This window comes from Eucalyptus grandis, chromosome 6 (assembly GCF_016545825.1).
Source record: "Eucalyptus grandis isolate ANBG69807.140 chromosome 6, ASM1654582v1, whole genome shotgun sequence".
NCBI classification, from domain to species: Eukaryota; Viridiplantae; Streptophyta; class Magnoliopsida; order Myrtales; family Myrtaceae; genus Eucalyptus; species Eucalyptus grandis.
Window position 1 is genome coordinate 4397251 of NC_052617.1, and position 17607 is coordinate 4414857.

At 39.3% G+C, this 17607-nt stretch overlaps 1 protein-coding gene and 1 long non-coding RNA gene across 3 annotated transcripts; one reads left to right on the forward strand and one right to left on the reverse strand.

Moving 5' to 3' along the window:
• Positions 1-543: 543 nt before the first annotated feature.
• On the reverse strand, positions 544-2483 carry LOC104448027. 2 transcript variants are annotated; one of them, XR_001988491.2, is made up of 6 exons: positions 2344-2483; positions 2148-2241; positions 1785-2071; positions 1194-1265; positions 921-1065; positions 544-685 (listed from the first exon to the last, which is right to left on the reverse strand). It is a non-coding gene; the product is annotated as an uncharacterized LOC104448027 (long non-coding RNA). The 2 variants fall into 2 exon arrangements; XR_001988490.2 differs by having other exon boundaries at positions 921-1082.
• A 10714-nt stretch (positions 2484-13197) lies between these two features.
• On the forward strand, positions 13198-17607 carry LOC104448028 (protein ECERIFERUM 2). The gene is made up of 2 exons (XM_010061798.3): positions 13198-13686; positions 16461-17607. Exons 1-2 carry the CDS (start codon positions 13246-13248, stop codon positions 17394-17396), a joined length of 1377 nt encoding a protein of 458 aa, XP_010060100.2. The 5' UTR covers positions 13198-13245; the 3' UTR covers positions 17397-17607.

Below are 17607 nucleotides of genomic sequence, written 5' to 3' on the forward strand. Positions count from 1 at the left end.
GAGCAAGAAAAAGGCAGACATCTCCCAAACCTGCTTGCGCAGGCCATATTTATGTGGTCCGATGTTTAGGCCAGAATCCCCGGAGTCTGCTGCATTTGATTTGTAGTGCTTCTTCAAGAGGATGTCCTGCCAAATGTTTGCAAGTGAAGACCACTTTAAAAGCATAATCAAGACCAGAATAGATACAAGATAATCAACCAGTGACAATTACATCACAAGAGAACTAAGCACAAGAGAGCATTAGAGATTGTTTGACCCGAAGAATTAACAAAAAGCTAGGTATAGAAGCAAATCACATTCCCATGAGACTAGTTTGCTTGCAATAACAGATGAATGCTCTGCTAAGATGCTTATGGTAGACTTCTCAGAATAACTACCATATCAATATCTAGCTCCTTTATTAAAACTAATCATTAAAGATACTAGCAGCATATTTACCTAGTTACTCAAACTGCAGCTATAACACAAGTTTAGCAGGTTCAAGTACAAATGTCCACATAAGGCTCTAGCTACCGAATGCATATAGTGCTTGAGTGTTCTCAGCTGCGACTTTAGCTGATGAACAAGTTCTAACTTCTGCATTTCCAACTGTCTGATCACAGTGCTTAGTTTGACAACTCTCTCCTTTAAATCTCTTATATGTGAGTCCTCTCTGCAATCAACCTCTTTATCCCACAGTAGACACCTTTAAAAATACAAGAAGAGTCAAGTTTAGCTCGTATTTTTTTTTAGTAGTTGCAGGGTGGAAACAGTTCAGTTACATCAAATGCATTATCATAAAAAAATCTCAGAAGTAATAGAACATGGTACTTTCCAACAAGACATGTATGACTTACAAAATTTTAGAATCTACTAGAAGATCACAATATAGTACTACACTGAGTCAATCTGACATGTGTAGTACGATTAGTGGTTAGTACCTCGAAGAAGATGCCAAATTAAAAAGGTAATTCATCAGGTTCTTTGCCTGCCACTGAAGACCCTTTCATGCTCTTAAGCTTCTGGAAGAAGTCGCAAGCATGTTCTCAAGAGCACAAATTCTTGAATCTCTCGCACCAGGAGACACTGCAGGTGGACAATCACTACAAAGTACATCATCCAAAGATATTTAGAGCATATCAACGCCAATACGAAGATGATGAACGAGCTAATGGTGAATTATCGCAAACAGAATCTGCTGTTACTTCCCCAACCTTAAGTTTGCTTGCTTACGCAATTCCGCTTCTTACTTAAGTCTAGCAATCTCCTTCGCCATTCTGGCCCTCCTACAGAATGAATGGAACTTATTTAGGAGAGGGAATACACTGTGCACATGTATGCAAATGACAATCTAAAAGCACAAAAACTGACAAAGTAGCACATAATTACTAACTGGCCGAAATCCTAAAACAATAATGAGACTGAACTAATATAAATGTGCATATAGACCCAAATACGCTTGCGCATGAACAAACCCTCTAATTTAGCGTGCTTAGAAGAACTTTTCAAGAATGACATTCACCAAGAAACAAGAAGCAACTGCCTCTTGTCATATATAGCAGAATATTGAATTAAACGTACAATAGTACTATGGCATCAGTGAACGGCATTAATTACAAAAAAAAAAAAAAAAAAAAAAGAAGATGTTAATTGAAAGGCCATTATATACTATACAACTGAGACAAATGATTGTAAAAGAAAAAGAAAATCTACAACCCAGACAAACAATAAACTTCGTATGATCATGAAGATGAGAAATACATCTCAATTGGATTTCCTTCGTGATAATTAAGAATTGAACTCACTCTTTCATATGACGTTCATATTCAAAACGTACTTCATGAACCCATATGGTGACTTCTAGCTCGTGCTCAATGGTCCGCATCAAAGCCTTTTCTCAACAAAATACAATTTGTCAGAATCATATTAGAGAAGGAACTCGAACATTCACTAAGACATTAGATATCTATGAGATTGAAGGTTCAATTGGGCTTATCCAGGTGCAAATGCAATGACCCTGTTGGCCCCTTGGATAAGATAAACTTTCATTCATCACACGTTAAACAGGATGTAAAATGGACACCCGCAGCACCTGTCAAAGGAAAATTAATTGACAAAATAAAGACAAAAAGAAGAGCACAATGCCTATGTTTATGTAAGCTCCCTACCAGATGTCTCCCTAGAGGAAGCTTTTCGAGACTCCAGCAATTCTTTCAGCCTTTTGGTAGCCATAGAAGCTTCTTCTGTCTTCCGCTGTAAGACCTGATATTGACCACGAGCACAAAATAATAGAAAGAGTAAAAGAATAGTATACTCTTGATAAAGAAAAAATCAAGGAATCTATCAAAAAAGAAACTAAATTACCATCTTCTGCCTTTGGTTCAAAGCCAATTACTTGTGCATCTCATACTCATTCCTCCGTCCCTCTTTCTCCAGCTATGCAACAAGAAACACATATTTATGGGAGACCTAATATGAGTAGTAAAAACATAATTTCTAGGAACCAATAATAAGATGAACGTAATTCTGTGCTAGCTTCGCTCGAGGTATTGACGCTTGGTCCAAGATGCACCATGCACTGTACGAACTATGGGTTGCCGATTAGCGTAAGCGAAAGGTGGGCCAGCGGATCCTTAGTTACGGGCCAATAATAATAATAATAATAATAATAATAATAAAATAATAATAATAATAATAATAATAATAATAATAAGATGAACGTAACACTCTAATGCAGGTGGTTAAGCTGAACGGTAAAATTTCAATGCCCAACTAGATTCGTAGCAAAGCCACATGATATTGCAGTGTTGATCCTATGCATTAATCTTTCTTCATAAATATACGAATAATCGTCACTCTGGATCTTGCATGTTTTAAATAACAAAATAAAATCCCTTTTCAATAAATAAATAAAAAGTTCATTTTTCCTCCCCCTTAATATCATGCATGACCTATGTCTTGCATGTTTTAAATAACAAAATAAAATCCTGTTTCCAAAAAAAAAAAAAGTTCATTTTTTTCTCCCCTTAATATCATGCATGACTTAGCGGGAATTGATATGTCAAATTTGAAAATATAGATGTGGTAAGGAGAAAGGAAATAAATCGCGATCATGGGTTGCCTAGCAGTTAAACAAGGTGGGATAGTGTTGTTATGGGATCGAGTAATGACAGAAATTACATAAAGAGTCAGAAGTGTCCCAAACATTAATTTTTTTTCTTGGCTTGCCCATTTAAAATCTCAAGATTCTCTAGTTTTAGTTGGAAACCTAAGACTCCGCACAATTTTATAAACCTTTGATGAATTTGATTTATGATAATCTAAGCTCATTGCGTCTCTGTTCTTAGTTCACACATTAAAAGCATTTGAGATTTACGGAAGCACTATAATAGGCACAACAGTCATTATTCTTTGTCAGCATTTCCCTTTTTATGGTGGTAGAGACAAGAAAATGAGATGGTGAAAGTAAAGGAGTCCCTTTCTACAAGATGAAGGGGGAGAAACGAGGGAGGCTTTGGTCTCGCCACCTAGGGGAGGCACATAAATGAGAGAGTTCGGGCGTTGCACGAAGCGATGGCGAGGACGGATTGAGCTGATCCAACTTTTCTCAAGTCGCATCGATGCAATTATCAAAAAGAGGGATGGAGGCGTGTGCTAGCTAGCTTAGCTGCCAACGACCCTCGATTAATGGAGGTCATGCTCTTATGAGAGACGAGCAGTGATTTCTGTGGAGATTATCGTATAACGCTTGCGAAAGGGGCTGGTGCCAGTCTCTCTCGTTGCAAGCTCATCGCCACTCTCTCTCCTTATGAAGTGGCAGCCAAGAAATTGCAGGTCCACGTCTGAAAAGTACCCAGCTTAACAAGCTGGACACATCTATCTCAATTATTTATGCCGGGAAAACGAAGAAGCATAGATAGCACCGTCGGATTAGGTACATGTCGAAAGCTGTTGAGCTGTTTCGATACCGTGGTGAGTAAGCAACAAATTCCATCACGATCTGTTCGCTTGTGATAGTTATCGGCGCATTTCGATCGAGTGAATGATGATGAAGGAGCAGCTTTCATAGTGTTTTGAAACGACAAAAGTACTTCAATTAATTGTTCCCACAGCTTTGCAGCTAGACCCCTGAGATAACTCCCCTTATCATTATACTTGTATTCGATAAGGAGGAACTTCGTTTTGACGTTCCCTAAAGAGAAAACGTATGTATTCATGAACTTCCAACCTCACTTTTCCATATCAAATGCATTTCTTACATTTCAAACCTACAATTAATATCCTCACTTTTTACTATAGATATCAAGTTGCATCTCTCACCTATATATAATTTACAAAATTTCAATTTTATTTCCCAAACTACCTAATATCCAAAAAAACATAACACTCGCATACTCTATAGGGTATAAAACCAATTGTACGAATGCCAATGCATTCTTAAGCTTTTCAATTTAATTAATTTAGTTCTATACGTTTTGGTGATTTGTCAATGTAGTCATTTCGGCCAATTTTAGTTAGAAATCACTAACATAGTAATTTAATAAGTGTCAACCATTCTACTTGACATAGCCAGCATTGATGTGATTAAAATTTTCAATTATTTTAAAATTTTCCTTTTTTTCCTCTTTTTTTTTTCCATTTTTCTCTCCTATTCTTTTTTTTTTCTTTTTCTTCTTTCTCTCTTCCCTTCACTTGTCACCTAGCCTCGAAGTTGGCCAGGAGAAGTGTGTCCCAACCCCAAACTTGGGGAGGGAAATAGGAAAGAAAAAAGAGAAAGAGGAAAGGAAAGAAAAGAAAATGAAAAAGAATGAAGAAATTTAGAAATTTTTTATAAGATTGCAAAATTATCTATGACAACGATGACCAAGCCATGTAAGGCAACTGGCTTCCATGTTAGTAATTTCTAACCAAAATTATTTGGAGTAGTTATATTAATGCATCGTCAAAAGATTTAAGACTAACTTGAAGGAACTGAAAAATATAAAATTGAATTGATATCTACAAAAATATTACGATTTTTTTGGCAATTTTCCTCACACTCTCTCCCCCCCACCAGAAAGGCTTCCTCGGGCTGAGCCACTGGTCTCCCCCTCTCCACTGTAGGCGCCATCATTGTTGCTTCCAAGGCTGTTGCTGACCTTAGATCCAAGCTTAGTGGCGATCCCCGTGCTGGGTAAGGACTAGATCGATGTCAAACAACCTCAACCTCATAGCCATGGCCGAGCTTTGCTGCAAATCTTGCACGGCTCACGAGCCTGTTGCATAGGATCACTGTAGGCTGTGGCCCTCGCAATGTCAAGGTTGACGTCACGGAGCCTCGACGTTTGCAAACTGCGGGCTCAAGCCAAGCTCACCTAGCCTTTCTGTCATGAGCCATGATCGATCTCACACAACTAGAGATAACGAGAGGGGCACGAGCCACAGCTAGCGCAAGGGTGTCGTCATCCCCGTCGGGTCGGGTCGGGTCGGGGTGTCGAGCAGTGACTCAACATTGTACTACTGTGGGTAAGAAGAGAGAAGGGGGAGAGTAAGGAGAGAAAGTGGGACAGTTTTGGGCACGTCTGGAGGTAAATGGGTCTTTTTAGGTTTGGAGATACGAAATGTCGGTTTTGAAATATGGCGAGAGTATTAGATGTCGAGAGCAAAGTTTTTGGAATATTTAAGTGACAAATTAGGCGCTCATCACCCATCCGTGGATAGCTGCGTTGGTTGAGAGTTCCTTTCTCATCGCAGAGGTCGAAAGTTCGAAACCCTCAGTTGCTAGCGATTTAAGTGGGAGGCCCTGGCGGTGGGTTGCTGGGCTAGTTTCCCCCGAGGTATAGGGGCCCGGCCCTCAAGAGCCGTTCGGGCATGGGGGTCCATGGTGGAGTCCTCGGTTACCCAAAAAAAAAAAAAATTAGGCCCTCATCTATAACTTATTGGCTAGTCTAGAAAGACTTCACTTTTAACTTTTTGCTTAATGTAGCAATTGATGCACTTTGATTTTTCCTTAATCCCAAACACTCAAAATTTTCACAATGTTAATATTGACACATAAAGAATCCACATACAACATTTCACATTTTCTTTAAATTTAGATGATATTTAAAATTCAGCAAGAAAACAAAAAAAAAAAAATTGCTTACTTCTTTTTAAAAATGCTTTTACAATAGTTGGTAATAGCCTTACAAAATTTTAAGTGGTATCGTAATAGGTACAGACCTTTTCAAGCCCCTAATTGCATCCATCAATAAATTTCCACAATTTAGTTTTATACCAAAATCCTGTTGATGTGTGAGGAAGAGTGTTAGATATTCAAATAGTTCTTATTATCGGATGTCTTAAAACATTTATGTTAAATATACTTGGTATTTATCAATTTCCAAGTATGGATTATACGTAACACGAGTGCAATCAATGTATTGAAAACTATGAAGATTCTTTAATCGGTTAATTAACAAGTGCCTTTAGATCACTTTTTAACAAAATCCATTCACCAAACTTTCACCTATATTTTCGCACTTTGATGATGCCTCAACTGAATTTTTACTTATCCATTACTAAATCCACCTTTCCGACCCGATTAAAGACATATCATTCATGATGGTGCACACTTTCACTTATTCTAACGTCGCATAGTAGGCACCTTTACAAATGGTCTTACGTAGAGTGATATGTCAATCATTCATAATATTTAATAAAATTTGGATAATAATTTGAATTTTGATGGAAAAAGTAACTAAAAAAATGCTTTCGACTTTTTAGAAGTCTAGACGTCCATGATGTTTGGAAGGAATTTTTATTATTGACCGGATCAAAGGAATATAATTTATTGTATATCAAATCGGAGTGATTAGAGAGAGAAATTAAAAGAAATCATTACGTCAACATGTCTCCGGAGTAAAGTGCTATATAAAAGTTAGCTCAAGATCCTGAATGCGCCGTTTCTCTTTCATCCGCTATTAACCAAACAAAGATCAAAATCGTCTCTTCATTGTCCATTTGTGACCACATCTCTTTAACCCATAAATAGAGACGAAGTCCCAAGAACAGCCTTTTTATGAAGTAGAAAAATTAAACACACCTCTCTCTCTCTCTCTCTCTCTCTCTCTCTCTCTCTCTCTCTCTCTCTCTCTCTGAACAAAAATGCTTGCATCTGACGTGAAGACCCCTGTGCATAGCGTGAAGCTATCGTCGATGGTGCCGGCTAAGGTGACACCCACCAACACGATGCACGAGCTAATGAGCATGGACCTGGTGATGATCTATTTCTGTTTCAGAATTATTTTTCTGTTCCAAACTTATTTGTGAAATAGAAATCTATCTAGTAAAGTTATCTCATTTTTCTATTTTTGAAATAATTTTTTACTCCAAAAATAGGTTTGAAACAAAAATCAGAAATAAAATGTTTTTACTTATCTATTTTTGAATAGAAATTAGAAATAAAAACTCTTATTATCGTTCATCATTGCTACTAACTAGCCGTCCATTCGTCGTTATCATCCACCCAATCGCGGTCCATCAACTATCGCCTGCCGCCACTTGCTGTTTGCTGCTGCTTCTCGGCCACCAGTTGCCATCTGTCACCTACCATCCGCCAACCAACGGATGTCGACCATTGATCATCTTCCGTCGGTTGTTGGTTGTCATCCGCCGCCACCGTCGTCATTGGGTGCCGGCTGTCGTTCGCTGTTGCCGTCAATCGCCAACCCCCATCCGTCGATCACTAGTCCCCTTCCATCACCATCGGTCGTCAACCATCACCACATGGAAGAGAGAAATTTTATGTCATTATCAAATGTGTATTTTTGCTTAAAACTCATCCAAAAATAGAAACAAAAATCATTTCTCTTCCAAAAATCAATTTTTGACTTAAATAGTTATCATTCATGCCCCGAAATACTCATGTGAAAGCTTAAAATACCTGAATTCCAGGACCATTGCCACCCCCAAGCACCTGCACATCAAAGGAAAATTAAATGATTAAGGATAGAGAAAAAAATTATGAGCACAAGGCCTATGTTTATGTAAGCTCCCTACCAGATGTCTCCCTAGAGGAAGCTTTTCGAGACTCCAGCAGTTCTTTCCAGCCTCTTGGTAGCCATAGAAGCTTCTTCTATCTTCCGCTGTAAGATTTGATATTGACCACGGGCACAAAATAATAGAAAGAGTACGAGAATAGTAGACTCTTGAGTAAGAAAAAATTCAAGGAATCTAACAAAGAAGAAACTAAATTACCGTCTTCTGCCTTTGGTTCAAAGGCGACAACTTGTGCATCTCGTGCTTATTCCTCCGTCCCTCTTTCTTCAGCTGTGCAACAAGAAACACACATTAATAGGAGACCTAATATGAGTAGCAAAAACATAATTTCTAGGAGCCAATAATAAGATGAACGGGACACTCTAATACAGGCTGTTACAAAGCCGAACATTAAAATTTTTTATGTCTAGCCAGATTCTTAGCAAAGCCATATGATATTGCAGTGTGCATCCTATGCATTCAACTTTTCTCATAAATATAAGAATAATCGTGATGCTAGGTCATGCATGTTTTAAATAACAAAATAAAATCTCATTTAAAAAAAAAAGTTGATTTATTTCTCCCCCTTAATATCATGACCTAGCGGGAATGGATATAAAATATAGAAGCGGTAAGGAGAAAGGAATTGAATTGCGATCATGAGTTGCATAACAGTTATACAAGATGAGACGTTGTTGTTATGGGATCGAGTGATGACAGAGGTTACATAAAGAGTTGGAGGTGTCCCAAACATTAATTTTTTCCTTGGCTTGCCCATTTAAAATCTCGAGATTCTCTAGTTTTAGTTGAAAATCTAGGACTCCACACAATTTTACAAACATTTAATGAATTTGATTTATGATATTCTAAGCTCATTGCATCTCTGTTCTTAGTTTACACATTAAAAGCATTTGAAATTTACGGAAGCACTATAGGAGGCACAACAGTCATTATTCTTTGTCAGCATTCCCCTTTTTATGGTGGTAGAGACAAGAAAATGAGATGGTGAAAGTAAAGGAGTCCCTTTCTACAAGATGGAGGAGGAGATAACGAGGGAGGCTTTGGTCTCGCCACCTAGGGGAGGCACATAAATGAGAGAGTTTGGGCGTTGCACGAAGCGAAGGCGAGGGCGGATTGAACTGATTTGACCTTTACCAAAAAGAGGGAGCTGGCATGAATGCGCCAGCTAGCTTTAGCTGCTGACGACCCTTAGATTGGTGGCGGCCATGCTCCCACGAGAGACTGAGCAGTGATCTATCTACAGAATATCGTACAACGATTATGAAAGGGGCTGATGGATAGTCTCCCTGATTGAAAGCTCCGTCACTCTCCCTCCATATGAAGTGACCGCCAATTAATTACATGTCCACGTCTGAAGAATACCCAACTTACATCTCAATCAATTATATCAGGGAAAAAGCATCGATCTGCACCATATGATCAGGAACACGTCGAAAGCTGTCGAGCTATTTCAATATCGCAGCGAGGAAGCAATAAATTCCATCACTATATGTCCGATTGTGATCGTTACCGGTGCATTTTTGTCGAGTGAATGACGATGAAGGAGCAGCTTTCATGGTGTTCTGGAACGATAAAAAGTAATTCAATCAACTGTTCCCATGGCCCATGGCTAAACTCTCGAGATTCCTTCCTTTCTCATTGTCCTTATATTGGATAAGGGCCTTCACTTTGATGTTTAACCGTATGGACTACTTCATGTACTGCCAACCCCACTTTTTGACATCAAATGCATTTCCTACATTTCAAACTCTACAATTATTATCTTCGCTTTTTACTATATATATATTGAGTTGCATCTCTCGACTATATATAATTTATATAAGTTCAATTTTATTTCCCAAAATTACCCAATCCCCCAAAAACCCAAAAGTCACACACTCTAAAGGATAATTGCCAAAAAAAAGTCCAAACCAATTGTAAGAATGCCAATTCATTCCCAAACTTTACAATTTGGCCAATTTACTTTTATATATTTTGACAATTTATTAATATAGTCATTTCGGTAATTTTGAATAAAAATCACTGATGTAAAAATCTAGTCAAGATCGGTGGTTCTATATCACATGATCAGTATTGATATAAATAATTTTTTTTAATTCTTTTAAAATTTCTTAATTTTTTCCATTTTTTCTATTCTTTTCTTTTTCTCTATTCCATTTGCCGATCGCCAGCTACAAGCGAAGGTGTCTTGACCCTGATGAACGATGGAGGGAAATAGAAAGAAGAAAAAGGAAAAGGAAGATAGCTGGTCATGCCACGTACTCTGCTACAAATCTTGCGTGGCTTGCGAGCCTACTATAGAGGCTCAATGCAAGCAGCGGCCCTCGCGATACCAAGGTTGACCTAACAGAGCCTCGATGGTTACAAGCCGCGGGCTCAAGCCGAGGTCTCCTGGCCTTGCTGTCATGAGTCATGACCAATCTCACCACAGCCAGAGGCAGGGAGAGGAGCGCAAGCCACGGCTAGGGCGAGGGTGTCATCATCACCATCAAGGTCGGGTTGTGGCATCGAGCGATGGCCTAACATTGTGCAAGGGGCTCTCAATCGTCTGTACTGCTATGTGAAAGGAGAGGGAAAGGGTAAGGAGAGAAAGTGGGAGAGAGTTTTCGCATGTATGAGCACAAATGGGTCTTTTTAGGTTTGGGAGAATATAAGTTTTGAAATGCAAGGGGTATTAGACAAGTAGCGCAAAATTTTCAGAATATTTAAGTATCAAATTGGGTGTCTATCTAATAACTTAAGGTTGCATCTAGAAAAATTTCACTTTTAACTTTTTGCTCAATGTAGCAATCGATGCACTTTGATTTTTCCTTAATCCCAAATGCTCGAAAGTTTCACAATGTCTTAAATATTAGCACATAAAGAATTCGCATACAACATTTCACATTTCACATTTTATTTAAATTTAGATAATATCTAAACAAGCCTTAAGCTATTAGAATAGTTTATACTAGTCTTATAAAATTTTAAGTGGTATTATAGTATGAAGTCCTAGGTACAAATCTTTCTAAACCTCTAGTTGCATCCATCAACAAATTTCCATGGTTTAGTATTAAACCAGAATCCTGCCAATGTGTGAGGGAGAGTGTAAGATATTTAAATAGGTCTTATTATCAAGTGTCTTCAAACATATTTGTTAGATATACTTGACTTGATATATTTCAATTTTCAAGTATCGATTATACATAACACGAGAGTAATCAACGTCTAAAAAATTATAAAGATTTTTTTATCGATTGCTTAACAAGTGCTTTTGGAGTACTCTTTTATTAAACCATAAAAATATTTTACCCTATCAAACTTTCACATATGTTTTAGAAATTCGATGATGCCTTAACTTAATTTTTACCTATACCTTACTAAATCCAAACTTCCAATTTTATTAAAGACATATAATTCATGATATAATTACACACTTTCACCTTTTCTAGTATCCGTAGTAGAAACCTTTAAAAATGGCCTTACATAGAGTTACATATAGTTCGTTCATAATTTTGGTAATAATTTGAATTTTGATGGAAAAGTAAACAATGAGAAAAATACTTCCGACTTTCCAAAAGTCTAGACAAACTAACTCTCACTCCTCACATGATGTTTAGATGATGTGAATTAGGAAGAAAGAGGGATTTTTATGAATGATTGGATAAAAAAAATGATTTATTGTATATTAAATCAAAGTGATTAGAGAATGAAAAGACTTAAAAGAAAACACTAATCATTACATCGTCATATCTCCATCGTGAAGTGCTATAAAATAGCTGCAAGATCTGAACGCGCAGTTTCTCTTTTTCTTTTTCTGGAGAAACTACTTTGGCTAACAGCCGCCACGTAAACCCCCCGGGTGACGCTAGCGGGGAAACCATCACCCCAATGCCACGCATCAATCACCTAATAGCTCGCCAGCCCCCTTGTAACTTTACAAGGGTTTCGAAATCCTGACCTCCCCTCAAAGGACTAAAGCCTACCTAGCGGAGCCACCACGGCCGATGATTAATGCACTATTTCTCTTTCATATGCAAGAAACCGGAAAAAGTACCAAAGTAGTCCTAAACTTTTTGCATTAGTACCAATTTAGTTTAAACTTTTCAATTTGATCAATTTAATCCAAAACATTTTTATATCAGTATCAATTCAATCCATCTGGCTAATTTAAGCCGAAAATTGCTAATATGACCGCCGACAGTCTTATGTGATGTCACGTGGACAAATTTTATAATTTTTTCTATTTTTTCAGATTTTTTAAATTATTTTTTTTTTTTTTCTTTTTCTTTTTTCTTTTTTTTTCTTTTCTCCTTACCCCTTGGCTGGTGAGGTCGTCAGCCGGCTGACCATCACCGGCCACAAGCTGGTCAAGGCGAGGGGCCCCGTGCCCTCGCCTGCCACTGACGAGGGCCGTCGCACCCTCACCGGCCACAAGTCAGGGCGTCGACCCCGGCCCAGATCCAAGCAAGTGCCAAAACCCTCACCTGTTGGCCGACAAGGGCCTCTGCACCCTCGTCGGCCACAAGAGAGGGCGCAGTGGCCCTCACCCAAATCCAAGCGAGGGCCACAACGACCTCACTTATGGTGTCGCGACTCTCGCCCGCCATAAGAGTGGGCCTTAGCGCCCTCACCTGTGGCAACCCTCACCGAGGATGTGGAGGCCCTCACCCTTGGTCGACGAGGGCTACCGCGCCCTCGCCTGTGGCCGACAAGGGCGCAAGGGCCCTCACTTGGATCTAGGCGGGGGTCGACGCCCTCGCTTGTGGCCGGCGAGGGCACGGCGACCCTGCCCCAATCAGCTTGTGGCCGGCGATGGTCACCGGTGACCTCGTCCATCTCCAACCAAGGGGTAAGGAGAAAGGAAAAAGAAAAAAATAATTTAAAAAATCTGAAAAATATAAAAAAATTATCAAATTTGTCAACGTGGCACCACATAAGATCGCCGATGGCCACATCAGTAATTTCCAACTAAAATTAGCTAAATAGACTGAATTGGTACCAATGTAAAAAGGTTTAGGATTAAAATTGTTAAATTAAAAAGTTTAAAACTGAATTTGTATCAATATAAAAGGTTTAGGATTATTTTGGTACTTTTTTCCAAGAAACCAGATAGAGGGCACCATAAAATCGTCTCTTCAATGTCCCTTTCTGTCCCCATCTCTTTGACCCTTATATTAGACGAAGTCCTAAGAGCAGCCTTCCCATGAAGCAGAAAAATTAAACACTTCCCTCTCTCTCTCTCTCTCTCTCTCTCTCTGCACAAAAATGGTTGCATCGGACGTGAAGAGCCTCGTGCACAATGTGAAGTTGTCGTCGGTGGTGCCGGGTAAGGTGACACCCAACAACACAGTGCACGAGCTGACTAGCATGGACCTGGCGATGAAGCTCCACTACCTCAGGGGGCTCTACTTCTTCAGGAGCGACGCCGCCCAGGGGCTCACCAACTTCGACCTCAAGAAGCCCATGGCCTACTGGCTGGAGCTCTACCCCACGGCATCTGGCAGGATCAGGTGGTCCGAGACTGAGAGGCCTGTCATCAAGTGCAACGACAGCGGGATCCGCATCGTTGAGGCTCAGTGCGACAGGTCACTCGACGAGTGGTTGGCGGCTACCAAGGAGGATGGTGGCTGGGAGCTCCAGGACTTGCTGGTCCATTCTGAGGTTCTTGGCCCTGCACTTGGCTTCTCTCCCATGATTTATGTTCAGGTAATTCAGCTACTGTGTGTCAGCCTTCTATTTTAGAACTGTAAATATCTTATGTTGATGATTGATCCAGTAGATTGAATTCGTGCAAGAAGACTCCACTTCGCACCATGGAACATGTCAATCTAGCCCACCAATCATTACTTTCATTCTGTAATGTGAGCTTACCTTAATCTGGGCTGGCCAGTCATTCGCACCGCACACTCATCTTTCAAGTTTTCTGACACTCATCTTTCAAGTTTTCTGACAGTTGAATAATTTGATGGACCAAGATAAGGACTTTTGGCTGATCCCTCGTCAAAAGAACTCGGATGGCAAGAGATAGGAGGTTTTGCGGATGCCTCGTCGAGGCAGAGATTCTTCAGCGATTTTGACCTCTTACAGTTTGTCAACGCAAACCCCTGCCTGCCTCTTCCGTCAAATGCCTCCATCCATTGGACTCGGTCATCGTAGTATTTCCACTGGGAAATAAGGTTTCCTCTTTTTAAAAAATAAAATGAAATAAAAATTTTAAAAAATATTTTTATAAAAATAATTGTTTATTACTTTCACTCAATCCAACAACTGACCAAAGGAAGAAAGAGGAAAAATAAATAAAGAGAAAGAAAAGAAAATCAACTGAATTAGCATAAATACAAAGGATTTATGACTCAATTGGTTAAAAAAAAAAAAATATTACTAAATTGGCATAATTGTAATAGGTATATGACTTTTTCAGTAATTATTTCCGTAGGATTTGGTCATCATAGTATCTTGATAAGAAATTAAGACTATTTATTTCATAGAAAGCAAATGATTTAAAAAAATATTTTCCTAAAAATAATCGTTTATTTCACTTAGAATAATTAGTCAATGAAAAATAATTTTTATTATCAACAAACATTTTCATGGACAATAAAACTATTTTTCATTTATTTATTTTTGTGAGTGATACAAATTCATTTTCCATGAAACAAACGAACCATCTACTTATCGACTTTGAAATATTGATTAATCAACATAATCGCAAATTAGATCAAAAGGGGTTAGAGGAAAAGTACAATTGGCAAGTGAAATGGCAAAGAAATACAAATTAGGCTCCGTTCATTTTACAGAAAATATGACGTTCTAGAATATGTTTTCCAAGAAGCAAATTCCTAGAAAATAACCATATTTTTTGTTGTTCAAATTAAATCTGAAAATATACTAGAAAATTTGTATTTCTTTTCAATAAAGAAAATCTTTTCATCCATGCACTCATTTCAATAATTTTTTATTATATTTTAAAAAATAAATTTTTTAATTATATTTTATTCTTTTCTTCTTTTTTTTCCTTTTCTTCTTCATTGGCCGGTCACCGGCCATAGCGGCAATTAACGACTAGCCACAGGCGAGCCGGAGCCTTGCCATAGGGCCGGCAAGGCTCGAGCTCGCCAAATTCTAGCGAGGTCAAGCTTGGGCAGCCCGGTGGTGAAGCCTCGCCTCACCCGATCAAGCAAAGCCAAGCTCATCTAATGCTAGCAAGATCAAGTCCACCAAATCGCCCACCTCAAGCAAGACTCGAGCCTCGCCGAAGGTCGCTAGAGCCACACTAATGTCTGGCAACCTCGGCGAGCGAGCTCAGCCTTGCGAGAGAGCAAATGGATCTCGTGGGGCTCGAGCTTAGCCTTGCTTGATCAAGCGAGGCTCCAGCTCACCTGTGGTTAGCGACTAGCCAATGAAGAAGAAAAGGAAAACAATAGAAAACGAAAAATAATTAAAAATCAATTTTTAGAATAATAAAAGAAAAAAATAAAAGGAAAGTAGGGTGAAAGAAGATATAGAAAATGTTTTCCTCTTTCTCAAGAGTTGAATATTTTCCTTAATCATAGAAGATTTTTTTTTCCCTTGATGAAAATATTTTTTCCTAACTAATTCATTTTTCATGAAATGAAAGTTGAAAAATCCAAAAATGTTTTCCTGAAAGTTATTTTTCATGAAACAAACGAAGTAGATGATCATTACTCCTTTCTGTTGAGTTCTTGCGTTCTATCTATCATCATTAATCAGCATCTATTTTTCATTAAAACGGCATGGACCTCCATGTCTTGCCAATCAAAGCAATGGCATGGAAGTGATCGTAGAGATAGGTTTCTATCGAGGCCTTGAATGTGGAGTGATTGTCCTGCAACTTGATATTGCGAAAGCAGCATGGCGGGTTCTCATTTATGACCCCTTTCGAAGTGTTACCAAAACAACGGCTGGTCCCTAAATGAACAATTCCGAAATAAACAAGAAAGAAAAAGTTTTAAACCAAAATTGGTCATTGGCACCCCAGCATTCCTGCACCAGTTCATTGGTCCTGTGCTTCTATAGTAAGTAGCAAGTGCTATCAACGTGGTACCTCCTAGCCGAGGACGTGTGCTCAGTTCTTGTCAAGGGTCGTTCTCGAGCATTCATTAGCGACGCATTCCGTCTATCAGTTATCCGATTTGGTGTTGCATTGTAAACTTCCCATGAAGAAGAGAGAAAATTTTCCTCGTGTCGTACTTAACGAACGTGCTCTTTTTGGTTTCGATTCAGATTAAGGGTTGTTTACTTGTTTCTGTTTTGTTTGTTCAAATAGAAGATTAGAAGGGAAAGAAGGGAGAAGAAAAGGAAGGTTCTTGTTTTATCAATCGGAATGCTTTTCCTCCTTCGTTTTGTTTGGTTTGGTGGAAGCGATTATCTTTTTCTTTTACTTGTTTGTTTGGAAACTTTGAAAAGTGTCGTAGATGTAGCAGATGTGTGAGTGATGACATGTTGTCTTGGAGACACAGTTCACTTGGTTCGCATGCGGAGGAATCTGTGTGGGTCTGAGCTGGGCTCATGTCCTCGGAGATGCATTCGCAGCTTCGTCCTTCATCAACGTGTGGGGCCAGATGATGGCGGGTCACGCGCCACCCAAGCCCCTCCACACACTGGTTCCGGAAAGGCCCGCCTACCCCGCTGAGTCAGGGCTCGGCACGGCGCCATCCACCATTAAAAGGGTCAACCCAGTTGGGGACTGTTGGTTAGTCGTCAATAACTGTAAGTTGGCGACCTATTCAATTCACATCACCATGCAACAACTTGATCACATCATGGGCAAATACGGATTGTTTGGTGAATCTAAAACATCACATTTCGAACTGCTGTCCGCTTTGATCTGGAAATCCTTGTCGAAGATAAGGGGAGACAACGGGCCGAAAGTTGTAACTGTGTGTGAGAAGAATGTCCGTAGAGAACTAAATCCGTTACCCTCAAATGGCATGGGTTTGAGCAGGGCTGAAGTGAATTTCTTGGCAGCGGAAGCAGAAGTATCCGATCTTGCGAGACTGATTGCCGAGGCCGTGAATGAGAATGGCTCGATTGAAGAAATGGTGGAGAAAGATGACGGGAAGCTGGACTACATTGCATATGGGGCAAATTTGACATTTGTGAATTTAGAGGGTGCAGATGTATATGGGCTAGAGTTGAAGGGCCGGAAGCCAATTTTTGCAAATTACACAATAAGTGGGGTTGGAGATGAAGGGGTGGTGTTGGTCCTTCCAGGACCAGGAAATGGGAACGAGAAGGGTGGTGGGTTTGGAAGGACAGTGACAATGGTCCTACCCCATGCTCAAATGGCACAGATCAGGAAGGAGATTAATGAAACGTGGGGACTTTTGCCCTGCCCTACTGACAAGGCGACGGCTTCTGACATAGAGACTTCCTCTGCTAGTAAGGACAAATGAAGAAATTCATCATAGCGCATAAAAATATATGTGGATTTGTGTTTCCCAAATAAAATTATGTTAAAAAGTCAATATTTATTCTCGATGTCCTTTAGAAAGCGATCTTAAGGAACATATTCATGTACTAGACTGTCTTATAGTGGTAATACATCATATCGTGTGTGGCTCTAATATAATTTTTGAGTCTATCACTTGATTAGCTAGCTTTCAA

Excerpts from the sequence above, each read along its gene's own strand:
- LOC104448028 (XM_010061798.3), top strand. The coding sequence starts at position 13,246 with ATGGTTGCATCGGACGTGAAGAGCCTCGTGCACAATGTGAAGTTGTCG. Across the intron at positions 13,687-16,460 it reads CTCCCATGATTTATGTTCAG|TTCACTTGGTTCGCATGCGG; the intron begins GTAATTCAGCTA and ends TTGGAGACACAG.